This window comes from Scomber scombrus, chromosome 1 (assembly GCF_963691925.1).
Source record: "Scomber scombrus chromosome 1, fScoSco1.1, whole genome shotgun sequence".
Classification (NCBI taxonomy): Eukaryota; Metazoa; Chordata; class Actinopteri; order Scombriformes; family Scombridae; genus Scomber; species Scomber scombrus.
This window is the reverse complement of record NC_084970.1, coordinates 29,166,453-29,184,281: the sequence shown is the minus strand read 5'-3', so window position 1 is coordinate 29,184,281 and position 17,829 is coordinate 29,166,453. Positions and strand designations below refer to the sequence as shown.

General features: G+C 38.7%; 1 protein-coding gene across 1 annotated transcript in view; it reads right to left on the bottom strand.

The window, feature by feature from the left end:
* Positions 1–17,829, bottom strand: part of trip4 (thyroid hormone receptor interactor 4) — a 77,442-nt gene that overhangs the window by 39,932 nt on the left and 19,681 nt on the right. Inside the window, exon 12 of the mRNA XM_062416945.1 lies at positions 5,116–5,218. Coding sequence (XP_062272929.1) covers positions 5,116–5,218 — 103 coding nt within the window. The remainder of the gene's footprint in view (positions 1–5,115; positions 5,219–17,829) is intronic.

The window sequence follows — 17,829 nt, the reverse complement described above, 5'->3', positions numbered from 1 at the left end:
ACACTAAATGACTTTCAAAGTCATCAGATCGCCGTACTGTTCACACCACACAACTTCATGTCTTGTAAATCGTGAGTCTTGAAGTCGCCTTGGTTTGCACACTACATGATTGATTGACAACAGGAGGTCACACATTACAAGATGTTTCACCAGAAGGAATTCCCAACGAGTCTGTCTGGTATCCAAACTACACTTTGTCACGAAAACACATGCAGGATGTGACACAAGAAATGGTATAAATAAATATTTTGGCTGTGAAAACATAGCAGCCTGCTGGTACTGTGGTTCAGCAAGGACAACAAGGTTACAAATACTGAAAGCTTATGTGTATGCCAAAGACTACAAATAGACATTAAACCAATAAACTATAGTATAAGCTCTCTGAAAGCTCTAAGATTGCATCCTTAAACAGTTCACACATAGCAATCAAGCACTGATTTGTGAGCCCCAACCAAATGCCGATTTGCCTCTGATCTGCAGATTTAGTCTGCGATCTCGAAAAACTGTTGGCGAGTAGAAAGTCAGGGCTAAAACTGTGCAGTGTGAACTCGGAATAATGCAGTGCAGTCCTTACAAGAGATCTGTGCTTTTTTTCTTGCTGGTCGAACAGTCTTTAAACAAGGCTTAAAGCCATTTGATTCTCTCATGGAACATTACACTGGGTATGCACTCTTCATGCCTAAGCAATTGGATTTTGATTCTTCGTAGGCATCAGAATAGGAAGGTCAAATATAATACACAGGTTACCTAATGCTTTGCAAAACAACAAGAAACAGCTTCTGGCTCATTTAGTAATAACAGTCCCAGCATGGCGTCCTTCCAATTTAAGTTGAGATGGATGGAGCACGTGATCAAATATTTGAAAGACTAAAGATAAACCAAAATACTATGGGAGACCCAAAATGTCCTTGTAGCCATTGACAGTGCATGAGTATGGTGTAGTTATAGGATTTGCCGTTAGGTAATGTATGCCTCCAGCTTGGTGAAACTAAATTGGGACTGAAAGGAAGAAGATTTGCCACCGTGGAAGAAAACCACAAAGAAACGCATGAGGCTCTGAACACGGCGATAAAAGATGACTATAGGCAATGTGTCCAAGAATGTGAGAAGTGCTGGGATGAGTGTATCACATTCAATTTTTTGGTTCCCCCTCTTGTGTATAGAAACGTGTATAGAAATGTACAGTCTCTTATCATAAGGAGCAGACATAATTCTAGCTTTGTGCAGTTGAAGGGCGATGAAGGGAAAGGATTAAAGGAATGGGACAGAAATGGTTTAACCCAGGAACAAAACCTACCTGACTGTGAAAAGAGTCAGAATCACACATTGAATTGATTACAGCAGTCAAACTCAGTTAGACTACAGGATATTGTTCAGATTTGTTTGAAATGTAGTTATAAAATCAAACATAGTTGGTCGGTCATTGTAATGCCTCCAATTGGTTTGAGGTTCAGTAGTGAGGTGAAAGACTTCAGTCCGTCATCTTGAGGGCAACAAGATAATGACCAGTGCACTGTGACATGCTGCTTTTCACAGACCAAGCAAAGCTCTCCATTATGTTGAAAATAAGTTGTTATGACCAGATTAGGGTTGTAATTAACTTTTAAATTATGTAGTGTGTCTACAGCTTTAAGATCAGCTGATTTACAGGCTTAAAGGTCATTCAGCATATTAAATGTACGTTTATGGAGAGCTCCAAAATGGACTGTCAGGTAAATGATGCAGTCAGTTTGGCACTTTTACAAGAAATAGAGCTTAAAAGTATATTTGTTGATTTAAAAAAAAAAAATGTTATAAAGGGTGAAGAGCAGGTTTGATATCTTAGTGGTATATGGTTTACTATTCTAGCGATGTGTACACAGCCACACCATACAGAGGACGTCAGGCTAATTAAAAAAACATTAAAAACATCAGGGAAGTGAAGGATAGCTAGAAGGAACCGCTAAAGGAAATGTGGGTTCATGACAGAGAGCCAAATAGCTTTCAACACCCATACTGACCTTCAGCTTACACAGAGGCCCGTGTGCACACACACGCACGCACGCACGCACGCACACGCGCACACGCACACGCACACGCACACGCACACGAACACGCACACGCACACGCACACGCACACGCACACGCACACGCACACGCACACGCACACGCACACGCACACGCACACGCACACGCACACACACACACACACACACACACACACAGATACAAATGTTCACAGGATGTGACCATAAAGCATAATGCAGATCTCTTATTACAGCGAGTGTGCCTTGGCTGTATGCCATTTTAAATGTCACACACTCTTCCACAGGGTAACGACTGATCAACCTGAGTTTGCATCTAGCATAACCTAGCATATAATCTAAAAAACCAAGTGTAAAACTGGCTGGAGAGAGAGAGAGAGAGAGGCAGCAACACATTATTTGATAATTGCCAAATGCATCCAATAATGTTCAGTCTTACGTGAATGTGCTGGCTTTACAGTCCTTCCAAACCTCCAAGCTGTTGTATGCAATTTTATTATAGCGACAGTAATGAAAAAGGTTTGCTAGTAATGATGATCCAACCAATAACAACAACAACCTTTGCTGCAACTTTGAGCTCATTTGGTTGGTTTGCTAGTCTCACAAACCAAAACATTCATATAAAAACTCAAGCAGCTGATGATTTCTAAGCTGAAGGAAAGAAGTGATTGTCTTAGCGGGTGATGTCTAAGAAGAGTAGTTCCTACCACAGTAACAGCAAATGGGGGACTAAAATGACAATGACCATTTAAAAGGGGGTGATAAAGAGGACATTAATGGGATGCCCATGCTGCTTAGTTAAATTTAAGCAGTGAATACTTGATAATCTGATACTATAATATCAATGCTGGTTGTGTTGAGTTAGCTGCCTACCACATAAATGTTTAATGCTTTCATGATAAAAAAAAAACATCAATAGTGAACATTATGTAATAAAGTGAGTCTGCTGAAAAGAAAGGAAGATCAGAGCACTGTACACTGTGTTTCTTGCTCATTCTGATGAGACATGAGATGGTAGGCAATGCCGGTGACAAGCAGATCTTGTCAATATAAGCTGCTGGGGGAGCAAGAAAAATACTTGTGTTAAGCCCCCGCGAATAAGACAAGCGGCAATGCCTTGACCCGTGAGATGCACTGGGAATTGAGGTGGAAGATGGGGCAAGAGAGCAAAAGAGTGAGATAGTGAAAGCTATGGCCGGCGACACAGGAATACGACTGTGTAGGTCCAGTGGGTCAGCGTAACCAATCCATATAACCAGGTAAATTATACAGCAGGAAGCATGTTGTGACTAATGCACATTAGCATGGAAAATGCAAAACTGTAGACATGCACAGAATGAAGACATAATGGTGAACCTTTTCACATATCATTGCTATTACATGTGAGATAGTTAAAGTTATGTCCTGTATGTTATGTGGGCATTTTGTGTGTTATTTGTGTTATCTCATCATACTGAATGCAATTTAAACTAAAAAACAAAAACAGCAGTCTTCAGATTAATTAACTTAACCGTCTTCAGAAAATACAAGACCAGTAAAAATGTTGTCATTCACTTGCATGAGAAAGCATGTTCAAACCTTTGACTAGTACTATACATGGTGTGGTGGTGGTAGTGGTGGTGATTGTGTGTGCATTTGGCTGAGAATAGGTATATCTAATTACACATGTGAGAGCCAGAGCCAGGACAAAGCTGTAAGGCAATTGGATAAGACTAAAGACAAAGCATTGTACAATACCAAAGGATCTCAGCAGGTAATGACATGCAAAATGTCACTGGTTCAGGATAAAGGCAACCTACTAAAATTACTGCCGTTAAGAATTCTTTATGAATGATGTGTCACGTCATCAAAACAAAACAATAGCACAAAGCCCTTCTTTAAGCATATCTCTTTTGTCTTAGGCAGTCAGATCCTTTTTGAAGCAGAAAAAAACTGCACAGTTCAGTAACATCACTAATTTGTTCTCTTTGGAGAAATCTTTGAGTTATAACAACTGAAATGGAAAAATCTGGCAGCAGGTTGTAATTAATTGCGACATATATTACTGTTTAACCATTTACTATGGCTATAAATTCAACAAAGTCATATTTGTTTTCATTTGGCAAAACAAACTAAGCTGCTGATTCATAAAACCACAAGCTACTGTTGCATTAAGTCTAAAGAAAACCTGTAAGAATGTGTCAGAATGTTTAATCAAATCCAGCCTTTTATTAGACTGTTTTAATGTCAGAATTTACGTGTGAACAATTTAAGACTACTAAAATGCAAATCTAGTGCAACATTTACACACTTTAAATGTAACTAAATATATATTCACAGAAATTATCAAATAATACATTTTTCGAGACCTGCCGACATCTAGTTAAATACTTTATTTCATTTTTCACTGTCCAACTCTGTGCCAAACCTTTAAAAACTTCTGTTCCTCATTTTCACAAAAATGTAGACAAGGTCATCATATCCGTTTTAGTGAAAAAAGGGCACACCTCCTGCTACATTTTACCTTGAGCCTCTCAAAAAAGCCTCCATCGATCTGGAAAAGATCTGAAAGAGGCACAGCTGCATAAACAATCCTCTCAAGTCTTTAGAGGGTTTTGAAATATTAACAAAAGAGCTTGCAGGTACATCATTTTGCAGCAGCAGCAATGGCAGCGGAGGGAAAATGTGTTTGAGTCCTATTATAAATCACACAATACAGCAACAACACTGCACATCCAGGCCCGGCTTGTCCCCCAGGCAACCTGACAGCAAAATCCCGTCTTTACAGATGGCTCTTGGAGAAGATCTATACATGTGAATGAGGGAGTATGCTTTGTGTGTTTATGTGCATGTGTGTGCATGTGTGTGTGTGTGTGTTTGTGTGTGTGTATGCATGTGCAATCTTGTTGAATTAATGAAAATATATTAAATCAGGTACTCCACCTTGCATTATGATTATTTTACTCAGCTATTTATGAATGCATGTGGGCATACAAACACAGAAGAGAAAGCTCATGAAAAATAAAGATATTTAAAAAAAAAAATGTCTTAGTCTGCTCAGGCTAATTTCATCCACTCCACTTCCCCCTGACATGAAAGAAGTAGGACTTACAGATCTTGTGCTTCCCTTTCATGGGGAATTTCACCAGCAGCTCCTGGGGGTTGTTGCAGATGAAGACGAATGGGGAAGCGGACTCCTCACAGGTATCAGAGAACTGCAGGAGTGAGGGGGAGGAATGAGGGGGAAAAAAAATGTTAAGAAAAGAACATCTTACGCAAAACTGACATAAACATATTGTTCACAGAATATGTTAAAGCTTCATAATGCCCAGTATCACTGTGATGAATCATTCAGTGAGTGTCTCTGTTTATACGCCTACATCATGTAAGATGTCCTCCATGCCTGATGTAATACTACATGCCTGACAGCAACTGATAGTTATGAGTCTCTCAGGGTCTTATGCACAATGATTGCACAACTAATGATGCAGTTGCTAATGAGAGCAGTTGCACTTCTTACGAGCAGTACAACATTTATTATAACCACCACCAAAATCCAACAGATCCAAAGACATTTTCACATACTATCTTGTATGCATACATACTGTAGAATAGACAGTCTTGGCTATGCAATAATAAGACTGTCAACACCAAGTGAACTGTATTTATGTGTGCATCTATTAAACATAGAATCATAATTTCACTTCCAAAACATCCTAATATATCAAAGCCATGTTTCTAAATCTGCAGAAATACATCATATTTAACCCCATCCATGACATATTTATGTTCAACATATAACATGCCATACAACATTCCTATGAAGGAGAGGGTGTTTTACAGCATATAATTGACAGCAGCCCACAGCATACAGAAGCCTAGAGACAAGAGAAAAGCACTCTCTCCCTGTGTTATTGATTGGTCTCTCAGGTGAGAGTATGGAATTGACTGACACAGTGACAAAGGAGTCATCTTTCCCATCACTGGCAGCCAACAGCTCTCAGCTCATCCAATTTCCTCCGGCGCTATCAGATAGTGCTCATGATTGCATCTAGCCAGCCAGGAAGCGGCTCTTTTCATGACAGCATGCTTTTTCCTCTCTCCTCACCTCTCTTATTCAGAGCCTCTCTATCTCTCTCAAAGGAGCACTGAAGGTTGTGACAAATTTGGGGCTTTTAAGGGAAATCAACAGAGTCGGCAACCCATCTGTATGGTCCCTGACAAATTAGGGCAAGATAATGGAGATGTTTATTTCAGATTACAGGCAATGTCGACTTGAGTGTAATACACCGATGAGAGATAAAATATGTAAACACTCAGAGTCATTAAAGATTGGTGTGGACTCAAAAAGAGCCCCATGAGTCCTGCTTCCTATGGCAAATTCCCAAAATTGGGTCTCCAAGTCAAGTATGCAGTCTCCAAATTAAAATTTCTCCTAACAGTCCCTGAACCAAATTATCTGTGATTAAGTAGGGGTTAAAAAGGTGAAGGTTGTGTGTCCATAATGGGGTGTTAGAGAATAAGAATGGAAACATTCTACATTGTTCTTATTGTCAATAAATCCTATGAAAAGATCAAAACCAATTATGAATTGATTGACAAGTGCTGCCTCTACAGCTAAAACCTAATATATCTTGTCTGTGCCATATACCTCCATTGTTTCCAAAAGCTATTATAAACACACCAGTGTCCCGCCCTGTTAAATGTGGTGACATGTTCTTTTATGATGAACATGTGTCATTTATTTGTTCATTCGTAGTTTATTCTGTGACAGGAAATAGTCCCAAACAAACGCATTAGTTACTCCAATTTGAGTAAACTAAAAACTACAGTGTTCAGCTGTTTGGAAAATTAATTTCTACTTTAAAAAAGAAACTACATATGTGAGTGCAGTTTTTAAACATGTATGTCCTCAATAGGATGAAAGATTAGGGACTAACATTACAGGTTTTGGTCTTTTCCTGAGATTTGTTGACAACAGTAACAATATAGAACACACCCATTATGTCCTTTAAGGACACTACATAAAACAATCATAAAACTGTAACATACCCAATATAAATCCTTGTTCAGTTTATATTAACTGAGAAACAAGTGTCCCAGTGTAGCAATTAACACCTCATCAGATTAGAGAGAAGAATACCTCCTCTATCAACTAGCCAGAGGGGACACGGACATCTAAGTACAATGTAAAGATCGATCTTGTGAACTGCGAAGACCATGCACTGTTTCTTAAATAGCTTCCTAAAGTAAGCAGCCTGAATCTTGTTTGAAATGTATATGTTTTGGCACTTAGCAGGGATTCAGACTGCAAATAGCCCTGCTGTCTTTGGTTGTAGGGGCATGTTGCTTCAGGTAGACATGTGAGACACGATTCAGTGAATTTAAAGGCGTAGCAGATGCCAAAACGAGTTTGTAACAGTCTGACACTGGATTTTACAACAGGAAAGTTACATTGGCAATTATTATATCTTTTTTTTAATCTTTCTGGTGCAACGATAATGAGATGAACAGTAGAAATATGGCTCTCTTTGCAAAGTAATCTACCAGAAATGTGCACTTGCACTAGGAGTCCAGCTGCAGTGCTGGATCAGTCTCATTTAAATGAATAAAATGTCTAAAATGTTTTTTCATGCAAGGCTAATGTCGGTCTGACAAGGCCATGTGACGACACTTTAATTCAGAGTGATTACTTTTAAGGAACTATGAGTCAGTGTATTTCATAACAAGATTTTTGACAAATTCTGATATAATAATAAGATCTAGTGGGGTTTTAAATAGAACTACACTTAGAGACCCAAGTCTTTTGTAATTGGCACGTACATTATCTAGACTTTGTATGCAAATTGGGCCCCTACAGGCTGAGAAAATGCACAAAAAGCACATTAAAACAATACAGAACAATACAAAATTTTACATGCAATGAGAATATTTCTGTGAACTCAGAATTATCAAATAAGAAGTGCTGAAAAGAAAATGTATCATAGCTTAAGAGGAAAGAAAAAAAAGGGGGGGAAAAAGCAAAGATACGGAAGGACCCAAAAGGAAGAAGTAACATGAGGCACGCCTTGAAAAGATGGGTTCAGCCTCATTTGAGATCATTACCAAAAAAAAAAAAATCACGCTACACAAGATGGCTGTATTGTCTGAGGTACTCAAGGAAACAAAATGGTGGTGGTCTTGCTAAATTCAGATGAAACAAGCGTAGCTGCAGCCGGAGCTTGAGTGTGCTCATGTGAAACCCCGCCAGTTGCCTGCTCTTTCATCCTCCATTAGCTAATTAGCATTTAAAGCTGTTGAATGTGCTGCTTTGCCTCACCACCTCCCCCACCTAATTGTTTCCATTCCATGTTAATCAAAAGGGCACGAAACATTGTGGTTGAGTGACAAGGAGGTTTGCTAAAGCCCTCCATATTCATCAGGAAGTATCTAATGTAGTCAGAGTAGACTTGCTTACAAATGCAATTAAAGTTGAGCTTGCTGGGAAACACAGGTATTGAATTAAGATATTGTTAAGTGGATTTACACGAAAACACTCTGGGTAACAATGACATTCACACTAAATACAGTTAAGGTTGATACAAGTTATTAGTGTCAGATTCTTTGTAAGTAAGGTCAGGATTACAGCCTTAGGGCATTCTGGGTAGTGGGACAAAAGCGTTTGACATGGGAGAGATCTGATGGCGCACATGTAGTTCTTATGACAGGTGCATTAAAATGCCTCAGTGTGAATAGAGTATCACTACACGGTTGCTTCAGGCCAATTTACTTGGTGTTAGAAGTCAGACAACTGTGAGACAAGACCTCTGCATCTTCTGCTTGCTCATAAATATCACTGACAACTGGCTCATGTACAACACAGGAGTGAATGTGTCTGCTGTGTGGCCGGCTTCCGGACCGCTTTTTTTTTCTCCCTTCTTTTTTTAAAGAAAATAAATGCACCTAAATAAATGCGTGCCATCATAGTATAAATGTATTCATCAGTCATGTGTGTTGAAAAGTGCTTTTTCCATATTAAAAAAGATACCGTGTGGAATGTTTGACCATTAGTAGCTCTATTAAGCAATGTTTTAACAGATGGGTGACCATTTTGTTTGTATCATACAGACACACATGGACATTCATGCATGCATTTACATCCCACTGCTGGTTTCAATTCTGCTGATTGACAGTTGTTGGTGGTAAACATTCAATAAATTAAGCAACACACCAACCGAGGCAATGCAGAAAACTATACACAATTTGATATATTTTAGAATTCGGCTTTGCAAATGTTTTAAGAGGAAGGAAATGCAATCAACACGTGTATTAGCCCTCAAGGATATACAGCGTGCTTTAAAATAAATTTGTTTACACGAAAACTCCACAGGGTGCTTGTCAGTATCAGTTTGTGTTGCCATAATTCAGTCACCTAGTCAATTCAATTAAAACACAGCTACTGGCCAGAGAATGGAAAATCAGTATGTGTATTAAAAATTCAAATTTGAGCATTGTTTTATTTACAAGCTACATGTTATGGCAACACTTTCATAATAAGTGCTGATGCAGGATGAATGGGAACATGCTGCAAACATGGATTCCACACATTTTAAGGAGAGGTGAGCTGAATGGAAACCTACATGTAAAATACAAAATTGGCAAAAAGGGGAAAGAGGTGAAACATTCATACAGCTCCACAGCTTCTTCGGAGACTGCCAATTCAATAAGCTGCCCGCTATTTAATTTGTTGGGATCATGCCAGAGGGGATTCAACAATAACCAACTGTAATAATATGAAATTCACAAGTTCATTGGAAAAAGTGAAAGAGGGACGGCGGGGCACAGGCTGCTGGAAGGAAGCCTTTGGCTATGAAGAATAACAGTGGCTTAAAGGGCAAGAAGAGGGCATAGTGGCCCTACTGCTCTTACAATACATCCTTATAATGAAGTCATGTGTACAGAGGTTTATACTTTGTGTAATGAGTCTTTCATCAGCTTTCCTACCTTAACACTTCATATGTGTCTCATATACTGTACTAGTCATCTTTAGCACAGTCCAAAATACCGTGAGTTACAACCAGCTTTTGATGCAAACAACATCCATCTTAATAAAACCAACTAATACAGTGCCAGGATTTGACAGCAGGAACACAAACCTTTGAGTCCAAGCTTGTCAAGTAACAGCTCAACAAGCCAACACTGTTCCCTCTCCTCTCTCTATAATGTCTCTCTCTCTGGCTCTTTTCAGCTGCTGTCGGCAATTAAGGGCAGCAGAGACAAGTAATCTCCTTCTGGGCAACAGGGCCAGACCAGAACAGGCATGTGGAGGGGGAGGGGGGAGGGTGTTGGGTTGGGGGACTGCGAGGTTGGCCCCAGCCTCAGCCCTAGCCAGGCCCTGCTTGGCTGCACTCAATCTCAGCCCAATAAAAACCCCTTCATTGGCAGGGTGCAACTGAGCCAGACGGGCTGGGAGCATGTGGCTTTTAAAAATGAGGAGGGTGGAATAAGGGGGGAGGGAGGCACAGAATGAAGAGAAAGGGAGAGAGAGTGGGGGGAGAACAGGAGAGTAAAAATGAAGAATATGATTTGGTAAGAAAGAGGGATAGTAAGACTACTAGAGAAGGTGAGGGTGAAGCACAGAGGCAGAGAATTTGATAGATAGGGAACTACGAAAAGCCAACTGTGTCTTCCTGGAGAGGACAATTCTGAAATACTGCTAAGCCAGAGCTGTCAAGGCTGATTTCACCCTGGGAATGGAGAAACAGATGGGTTGTCTATGAGCTGTGGGCTACATGTGGGAGGTGAAAGGGTGTTGTTGGGAACTGTATGCAAAAGCGATCGTTCGCCCAGTCGTTCTTTAATCTATCGTGTTCACTAAACAACACATGCCTGTTTCTGGCATTCATTAACCCCCCAACAAATGCAGCTGCCCTCGGGAAACTTTACTGTAACTGCCTTTCAGCTTTTTGCACGCACAATATATTATTTGTTTTTCCATCGCTACACAACACAGGGTGAGAGCACACACGGACAAGCCAAAACACACATACTGTACATGTAGACACCTCTTCCCATTCCCTTGAATGAGATAGTGTTTCCAAACCTTTGATTGGTACTACAAAACCAGAAATGCTATCAATGAATGCTTGAGTGTAAATGTAAAGGGTTTAAAAAAGATTTCACTACCAAAAGTTGGCACTGAATGGTCAGATTTTTTGTTTTTTTTGACACTAGATTCTTTATCTTAATGTTTCTTGGTTTTGAAAGTTTTTGTAGTGTTTGCACATTTCTTGTGGGACATTGTTAAGGCAAATTTGTTTAGGTTGCAGCTTAAGAGACTGTTGTGACTCAACAGATGTAATTAGCTCTCATCTTTGTTACTTTTTGACTGTGAAGTATGGCTAGGCAATATGGCTTATAAATAATATTGCGATATTCTTAGGCTATATTGTGATACAGGATGTATATCTCAATATTAACTACTACAACAATAACAACAACTGTAAACTAATAATATACTAAACAACTAAATAAACTGCAGTTACAATAGTTATATTAAGTACTGTTCTGCTAATAAAGTTAAATAGTGTTATACTTCAATAAATGTACTGTTAGTAAAATAATAAAGTATGGTTGAAGGCAGTATTGCTTAAGTTAAGTTAAATACAGTACTGTTATAATTTAGTTAAATAAAGTACTTTTGTAATGACATTAATCAAAGCAGAACCACTGGTTCTTCTATGCTGAAGCGCCCGGCTCATCTTGGCAGGAAGTGTAGTTGCTGTGAACCTGAAGCTTCGAGTCAAAAAAACAACCGTTAGCAGTTAGCTGTTAGCAGTGAGCGGAAAGTTAAACACACGCCTCATCTCACTTATATACATCGCACACACTCGCCCAGGAGAAAGGTCTGGATGCACAGACAAGTGTGTGCAACATATGTAGGTGAGTTTTTTTTTTTCTTTTTCTTTTTGTGTCTGTGAGGAGAGAGCGAGAGAAGCTAAATCACCAGAATCTCATGCTGGTGGTTTAAAAAAATGATGTGGAAGTTCACAAACTAGTAATTTACTACATCCCACTGAACGATACAAGTATATTCGATATTTCGCCCACCCTCACTGCGAAGAACCCATTTGTACACATTGTAAGACTCACAAGGCTTTTATTCACTTCAATTGAAAAGAACCAGGTCTTCATCTGAGGCGGATTTTTATGATAGATACCCATTTATTGCTAATTTCCTTGTTTCATGAAAAGAATTGAATATATTTCTGTAAGAATTGTCCCTGTTTTGTGATTTACTTCCATCTGCCGTTTGCTGTCAATGCCAACTCATTCCTCCATCTGTTTCACATTAAAACCCTTCCAGCAGTTCAGAGAGAATAATCTTTTCACGTCACATTTACTGTGAAACATCTGCAGGAAGTGTTGAGTTTCATTAAGAGCAGCTTAACATCATGAAAGCGCAGCAAAGTACGGCCGATCAGGATGAAATGAATGAAACAGTGAGTGACAACAGCATCCGGTTAAAAGCAACAACAGTTTAAGTAAATATAGATTGACTGTGTTATTGTACTTAATGGCAGTCATGGTGTGAAAATATAAATTGGGCTTCATTTACCAACCATTACTGAACATAAGTAATTTGTTGTTTTAGTTACCCCTTTTCCACTGTTATTTAAGTTTTTGATGTTTGGATACTGGCTTTGTCGTAAGGCATATTAGGACTAAGAAACCTCTTGAGTTTTTGGGTTGGTTTTCTCTTGTAGTAAAAGTGATCTGCTCTTGCTGAGACCGATATGGAGGGCGTAACTAGAAGCTTCATTGGCTGATATCTGAATTAAAGTTGGTGGTTATATCTGTGGGCGGAAGACGCTTAGGTGAATGGGAATATTTGTTGACTGGTTTATTCATGGTTACAAAGGAACCAAAATGCAGTTCATGTAAACAGCTTAACTCAAACAGGATCTCTACTGGAGCATGGCAAACAGCCAAATTACACCCTTCATGTAAATGTAGCCGGTGGCCTCCTGAGTAGTATAATTGATCCGAGTTGTTTCTCAGGCACACACATTCCCTTTTCTGGGAAACAATGAAGAATTATTGCATGCATGCATACATTATTTTCTATCAAGAGGCATCTTTTTGCATTTGAGGAAATGTATAGTTTTTCTATAACGCAAACGTAATTTTAAAATCCTAACCATAATTACTTTTTCATATAAATAATAACAATAGCTACCTGAAATACCGGTAGTGTAGTGGAGCAGACTTACTGAACATGGCAAGTCAATAATTCAATTGGGAATTATCTGGATTTATACATATCCTTAGCCTAAAAAGTACCATTTTATTCACCGTTATCTGCAAGAATTTAATTCCAAATAAAACAACATACACCAAGTATAGCTACAGGGAACATCACATGCCCAATGAATTCTCAGACACTTTTTTCAACCACTTTAAAATGGAAGCAAACAATGCACACATAGTTAAGCTCAACTAATATGGACATAGCATTTGGATCATACTGGTGCCATGTGACTAAAGTCTTTCCATCTAAACAGGCAGCTATTTGCAACTCACTTTGTCCCTTTCATTGAGCTCAGGCACACCGAGCTGCCTGGTGATGATTAAAAATTTAACAGTCCTTCACCTACAGAATCAACTGGTGTCAAGTTGGAGAGTGAACATTAATTATCTAGGAGTGTCCAACACTGGCTCCTGAATTTTTACATTATTAATATCCTCAACACAACGAGAGACATGTCTCATTATTAGAAGCTCAGCACCAGGGCCACGATTTTCCAATTACTGCCACTGTGTCAGTCTGCTCAACTAGAGAAATACGTTTCCTTTTCCTTAAAAATGCTCTCTGTCTCAGTATAACTATCAACTGACACACTTTGCACAGATAAAAAGCTGCAACACATGTTAGTTTGTACTTTGAAATAAGTGACAGTAAAAAACTATGACTTCTTGAATTAAAACATTACTGTCATGCAAATTAATTAAAGATAACAAGTGAGCAATCTAGACAAGATTTACTGATATTAACAATTACTCCTGGGTGTATTTGTATTGTGGTGTTTAGTTGAAGAACCAACTCTGCATGTCAGCAATTGAGGCTTTATTATTGTCTTGATGTAAATGACTTCAAGCTGTCAACAGCTCACCATCCCACTATTAAAATTCGCTGGAAGACTGCAGTGCAAGGAGGTATTAAAATGTATTTTCTACTCCCTTGTTTGCATAAAAATCCAGCTCTGCAAAAAGCCAGTTAAGAGCAAGCCACACATTAGCTTTCTTTTTCTGTAAAACTAGAACTAGTGCTGACAGGTGTAGTGAAGTAATGTGTTTTTGCAGGGAGATTCACACAGACTTCCTCACTCAGCTAAGTTCCACTTTCCCAGCCATGTTTATGACTTCACCTCCTGTGGTGGCCCTCAGGCAAGAAGAAAACAAGACTGCCTCACAACAGTCAAAGCTCTTTAGACTCAACACGCTAAGAAAGGCTTCACTCTTGTACTCACAGTTAAGCTTCTGTTTGACAAGTGCAGGACTCTCACAAAATGGGAAAAAAAAGTATAGATTTACAATGTGCACTGGAAAGTAGCATTTTAAAAAAACAGGTGAGATAGCAAGAAAATATAATGCAATGAAGTTAATAAAAAAGAGATTCAGAAGTTACCAATGACAAACATGTTGAAATAAGTAGATGTTATTATTATATTTGAGCTGAAGTATCAGACACTGCACTACATTTACAGAAAATCACACAGGAAAACCCTTCTACTTAGTAGTTTCCTTTACAACACACACACACACACACACACACACACACACACACACACACACACACACACACACACACACACACACACACACACACACACACACACACACACACACACACACACACACACACACACACACACACACACACACACACACACACACACACACACAGCAAGAACCCCTGGAGACAATTACCATGTCTGCTTTCAAACCTGGACTTCAAAGAAAAATTCCAGGGAATCTGAGGCATTAAAACTTCTTATTTTCCACCACAATCTCTTTTTATCGGTGCCACAAATCCAGCTCTCCTCAACACAGGTGCTGTCAGCAAAAAGGCTTGTATTTTAAGTAAGGTAACAAACCATTTCACAGTGGGCATTTGATTTCATAATGTGGAAATTGAGAAGGACCAGGGAGTTTATGAACATGTCTGTCTCTTAAGGTGAATATTTGCTTTGATATTCTAACGCTGGGGTACAGCCCTCCCATCTGTGTTCACTCAGCCTCTGTAGAAAATAACTGTCTCTTCCCTCCTCTCTCTCTCTCCCTCTCGGCTGGCAGTGAGCTTGGTTTGAGAACGGTGCAGAGAAGGAAGGCTGTCCCTCCGTTCTTATCAAAGGGAAGTTTTAGGTTTCCCTAAGCCCATGGGTTAGTACTACAGCTTACAACAGATAAGGTGATCCTGCTGATATGTTCCCAGGGAGAACACAGTGAACTGTTAAATAGAGCTCTTTGAGAGTCCATTTCAATTTTCAGTTTCAGCAAGTGGGCTAAAATATTTTGGTGTAAGGTTCACAATGTTTCAAGTATGTCTTAAAATTATAGTCAAGTGCCCAAATAAACACTTGTAATCATTCCTCCTCTTCATACTGTCCATTAGAAGATCCCTCATATCAAGGCCAAAATTTACATCTTAAATATCTATAAAGATCAGGTTTGAATACCAATAATTGGCATCCTGATATTTCTTGGAAGTTCTGGCCAAATTCTGCTCCCATTTTCAAAGGAGAAAAAAAAGCACCCTTGTGTTTCAACACAACTATCATATAAATGATGTTTGACCTTAATTGCTGCTATTACAATACCTGCAGTGAATGCAATGTATGGGATATTTACTAAAAAACATCAGACGCTACCTAATTAATACTCTGATGTAAAACTAATAAAAAAGGACAATGCTGAAAAAAAAGGTTTTTCTACCTCAAATATTAAAAAATGTTTGTTTTAGTACAAATGTTAACACATAAGCTAAAGAATATTCAGAATAAATGACTAAAATATATATGTTATTTCATGACGAATTATTACCAGTGTTAAAAGTAAAAACCATGTTGAGAAATCAGAGGAATCCCGGGAGAAAGAAGTAATACATTTCAAGGAGGTAATCATTTTAAAGTCATGGGAAAACCTTACACCCTAATCAATATCCTCTCTCTACACAAACCAGTAAAAGCACATGTTTGGATTGTGGTTGTGTGTATAACAACCTTTCATCATCTCCCTCCTACATTAAATTATATCCTTTTACAAAAAACTGAGCAAACAGCTGCAAGGTGAGAAACTGAAAAGACATGGTGAAGTGCCAGTCGTATTATCCAAATTTCTATTAAATGCTACGTAGCTTCTTCCAAGGTTTATTTGAACTTGAGGAGGTCAGACAGAGTCGATGATTCACTTTCTTTTGGGCAATTCAAATATTATTACAGTGACATCTGGACTCAAAATGACTCACAGAAAAAGCTCTCAATTCAAATGGGAAAAAATGTGTATTCCCCTGACATGACCAAAGATACTGTTCATCTGCAATTAAATGATTTTAAACACCCGGCACTAGCAACTGCAGTTTAAAGTGAAGTGCCATCATTATTCAAGCACTTATGCTGAATCTTACTTTTGCTGCACTGACCACCAGAAATTTGAGAGGAAAGAGAATGATGTTGCATGTAAATCAATACTCCACTTCACATACTGAGCCTGCAAAAGCATTTGATGGGTTTTCAGCCCAGTGGACCGTGGCGAAGGAGCTTGTGCACTATATGCTTCATGAAATTTCACAAAATATGGCACAGGCATGTCAGGAAATAGCTGAAGCTGGTAGTGAAAGGAGTAACACTGCGAATTCCTTATTATTTCACAATAATACCCATTTTAATAACACTCATTTGTAATTACTCATTAGCATTACATCATGCCTTTGCATTTAAACACCTTCATTATTTATATTGAAATCTATCTAAAAATAAGTCTCATCTATGGATTTAGACCAAATTCACAAAAGCATGATGTATGTATAACATCTTCCTAGCCAGGAAAACAGTGTTATGTACCTCAAAGGGTGCATAAAGGTGAACAATAACACTTAGTGCTGCTCAGTTAGGAAAGTATTTGCTAATAAAGAGCATTTTTTGTTCTTAATTGATCTGTAAAAAACAGAAAAAGTGTTATGTATACCAAAGGATATCAACAATTCTCTTGGATGCTGAATCACTGTTGACTCCTTTAGCAGGAATCATACATGAAAACGTGTTTTTTTTCCTATTAAACTGAGACATGTGGAACAATCAGGGTACAAATGAACATTTTACCTATTGGCCAAATGGCTAATGAATGTTCAAATCTGAACAGCCATTCAATAGATTAACATTGTTTTCTTGGCTAGTGAGCAAAGCATAACTACCGACCACTGTTCCCATGTAAATGCCCTGGGAACAATGCTCATCATATTTACTTGTACTGTAATGTGACTGCTGGTTTGATTAAAGCACAGCATAACAATACTTGATTAGGCTTAAAAGTTTCATTGTGACATTTAAGGGAGTTGCATATAACACGTACTTGAGTTGTAGTCTTTGGTGAGAATACGCTGATTTTTAAGATCTCTAGAGGTTTTTTTTTTTTACAGGAGGTGTCTCTGTGTCTCAGAGGTGTCTCTGTAGACGTTGAGAACAAATACACTCTCTGTAATTTCACCTTGCCACACTTCAGCTTCACAGGTGAAAGCTGGTCCAAACGAGTTGAGCATAAAGACAAAGACACTTCAGAGAGCCAACAC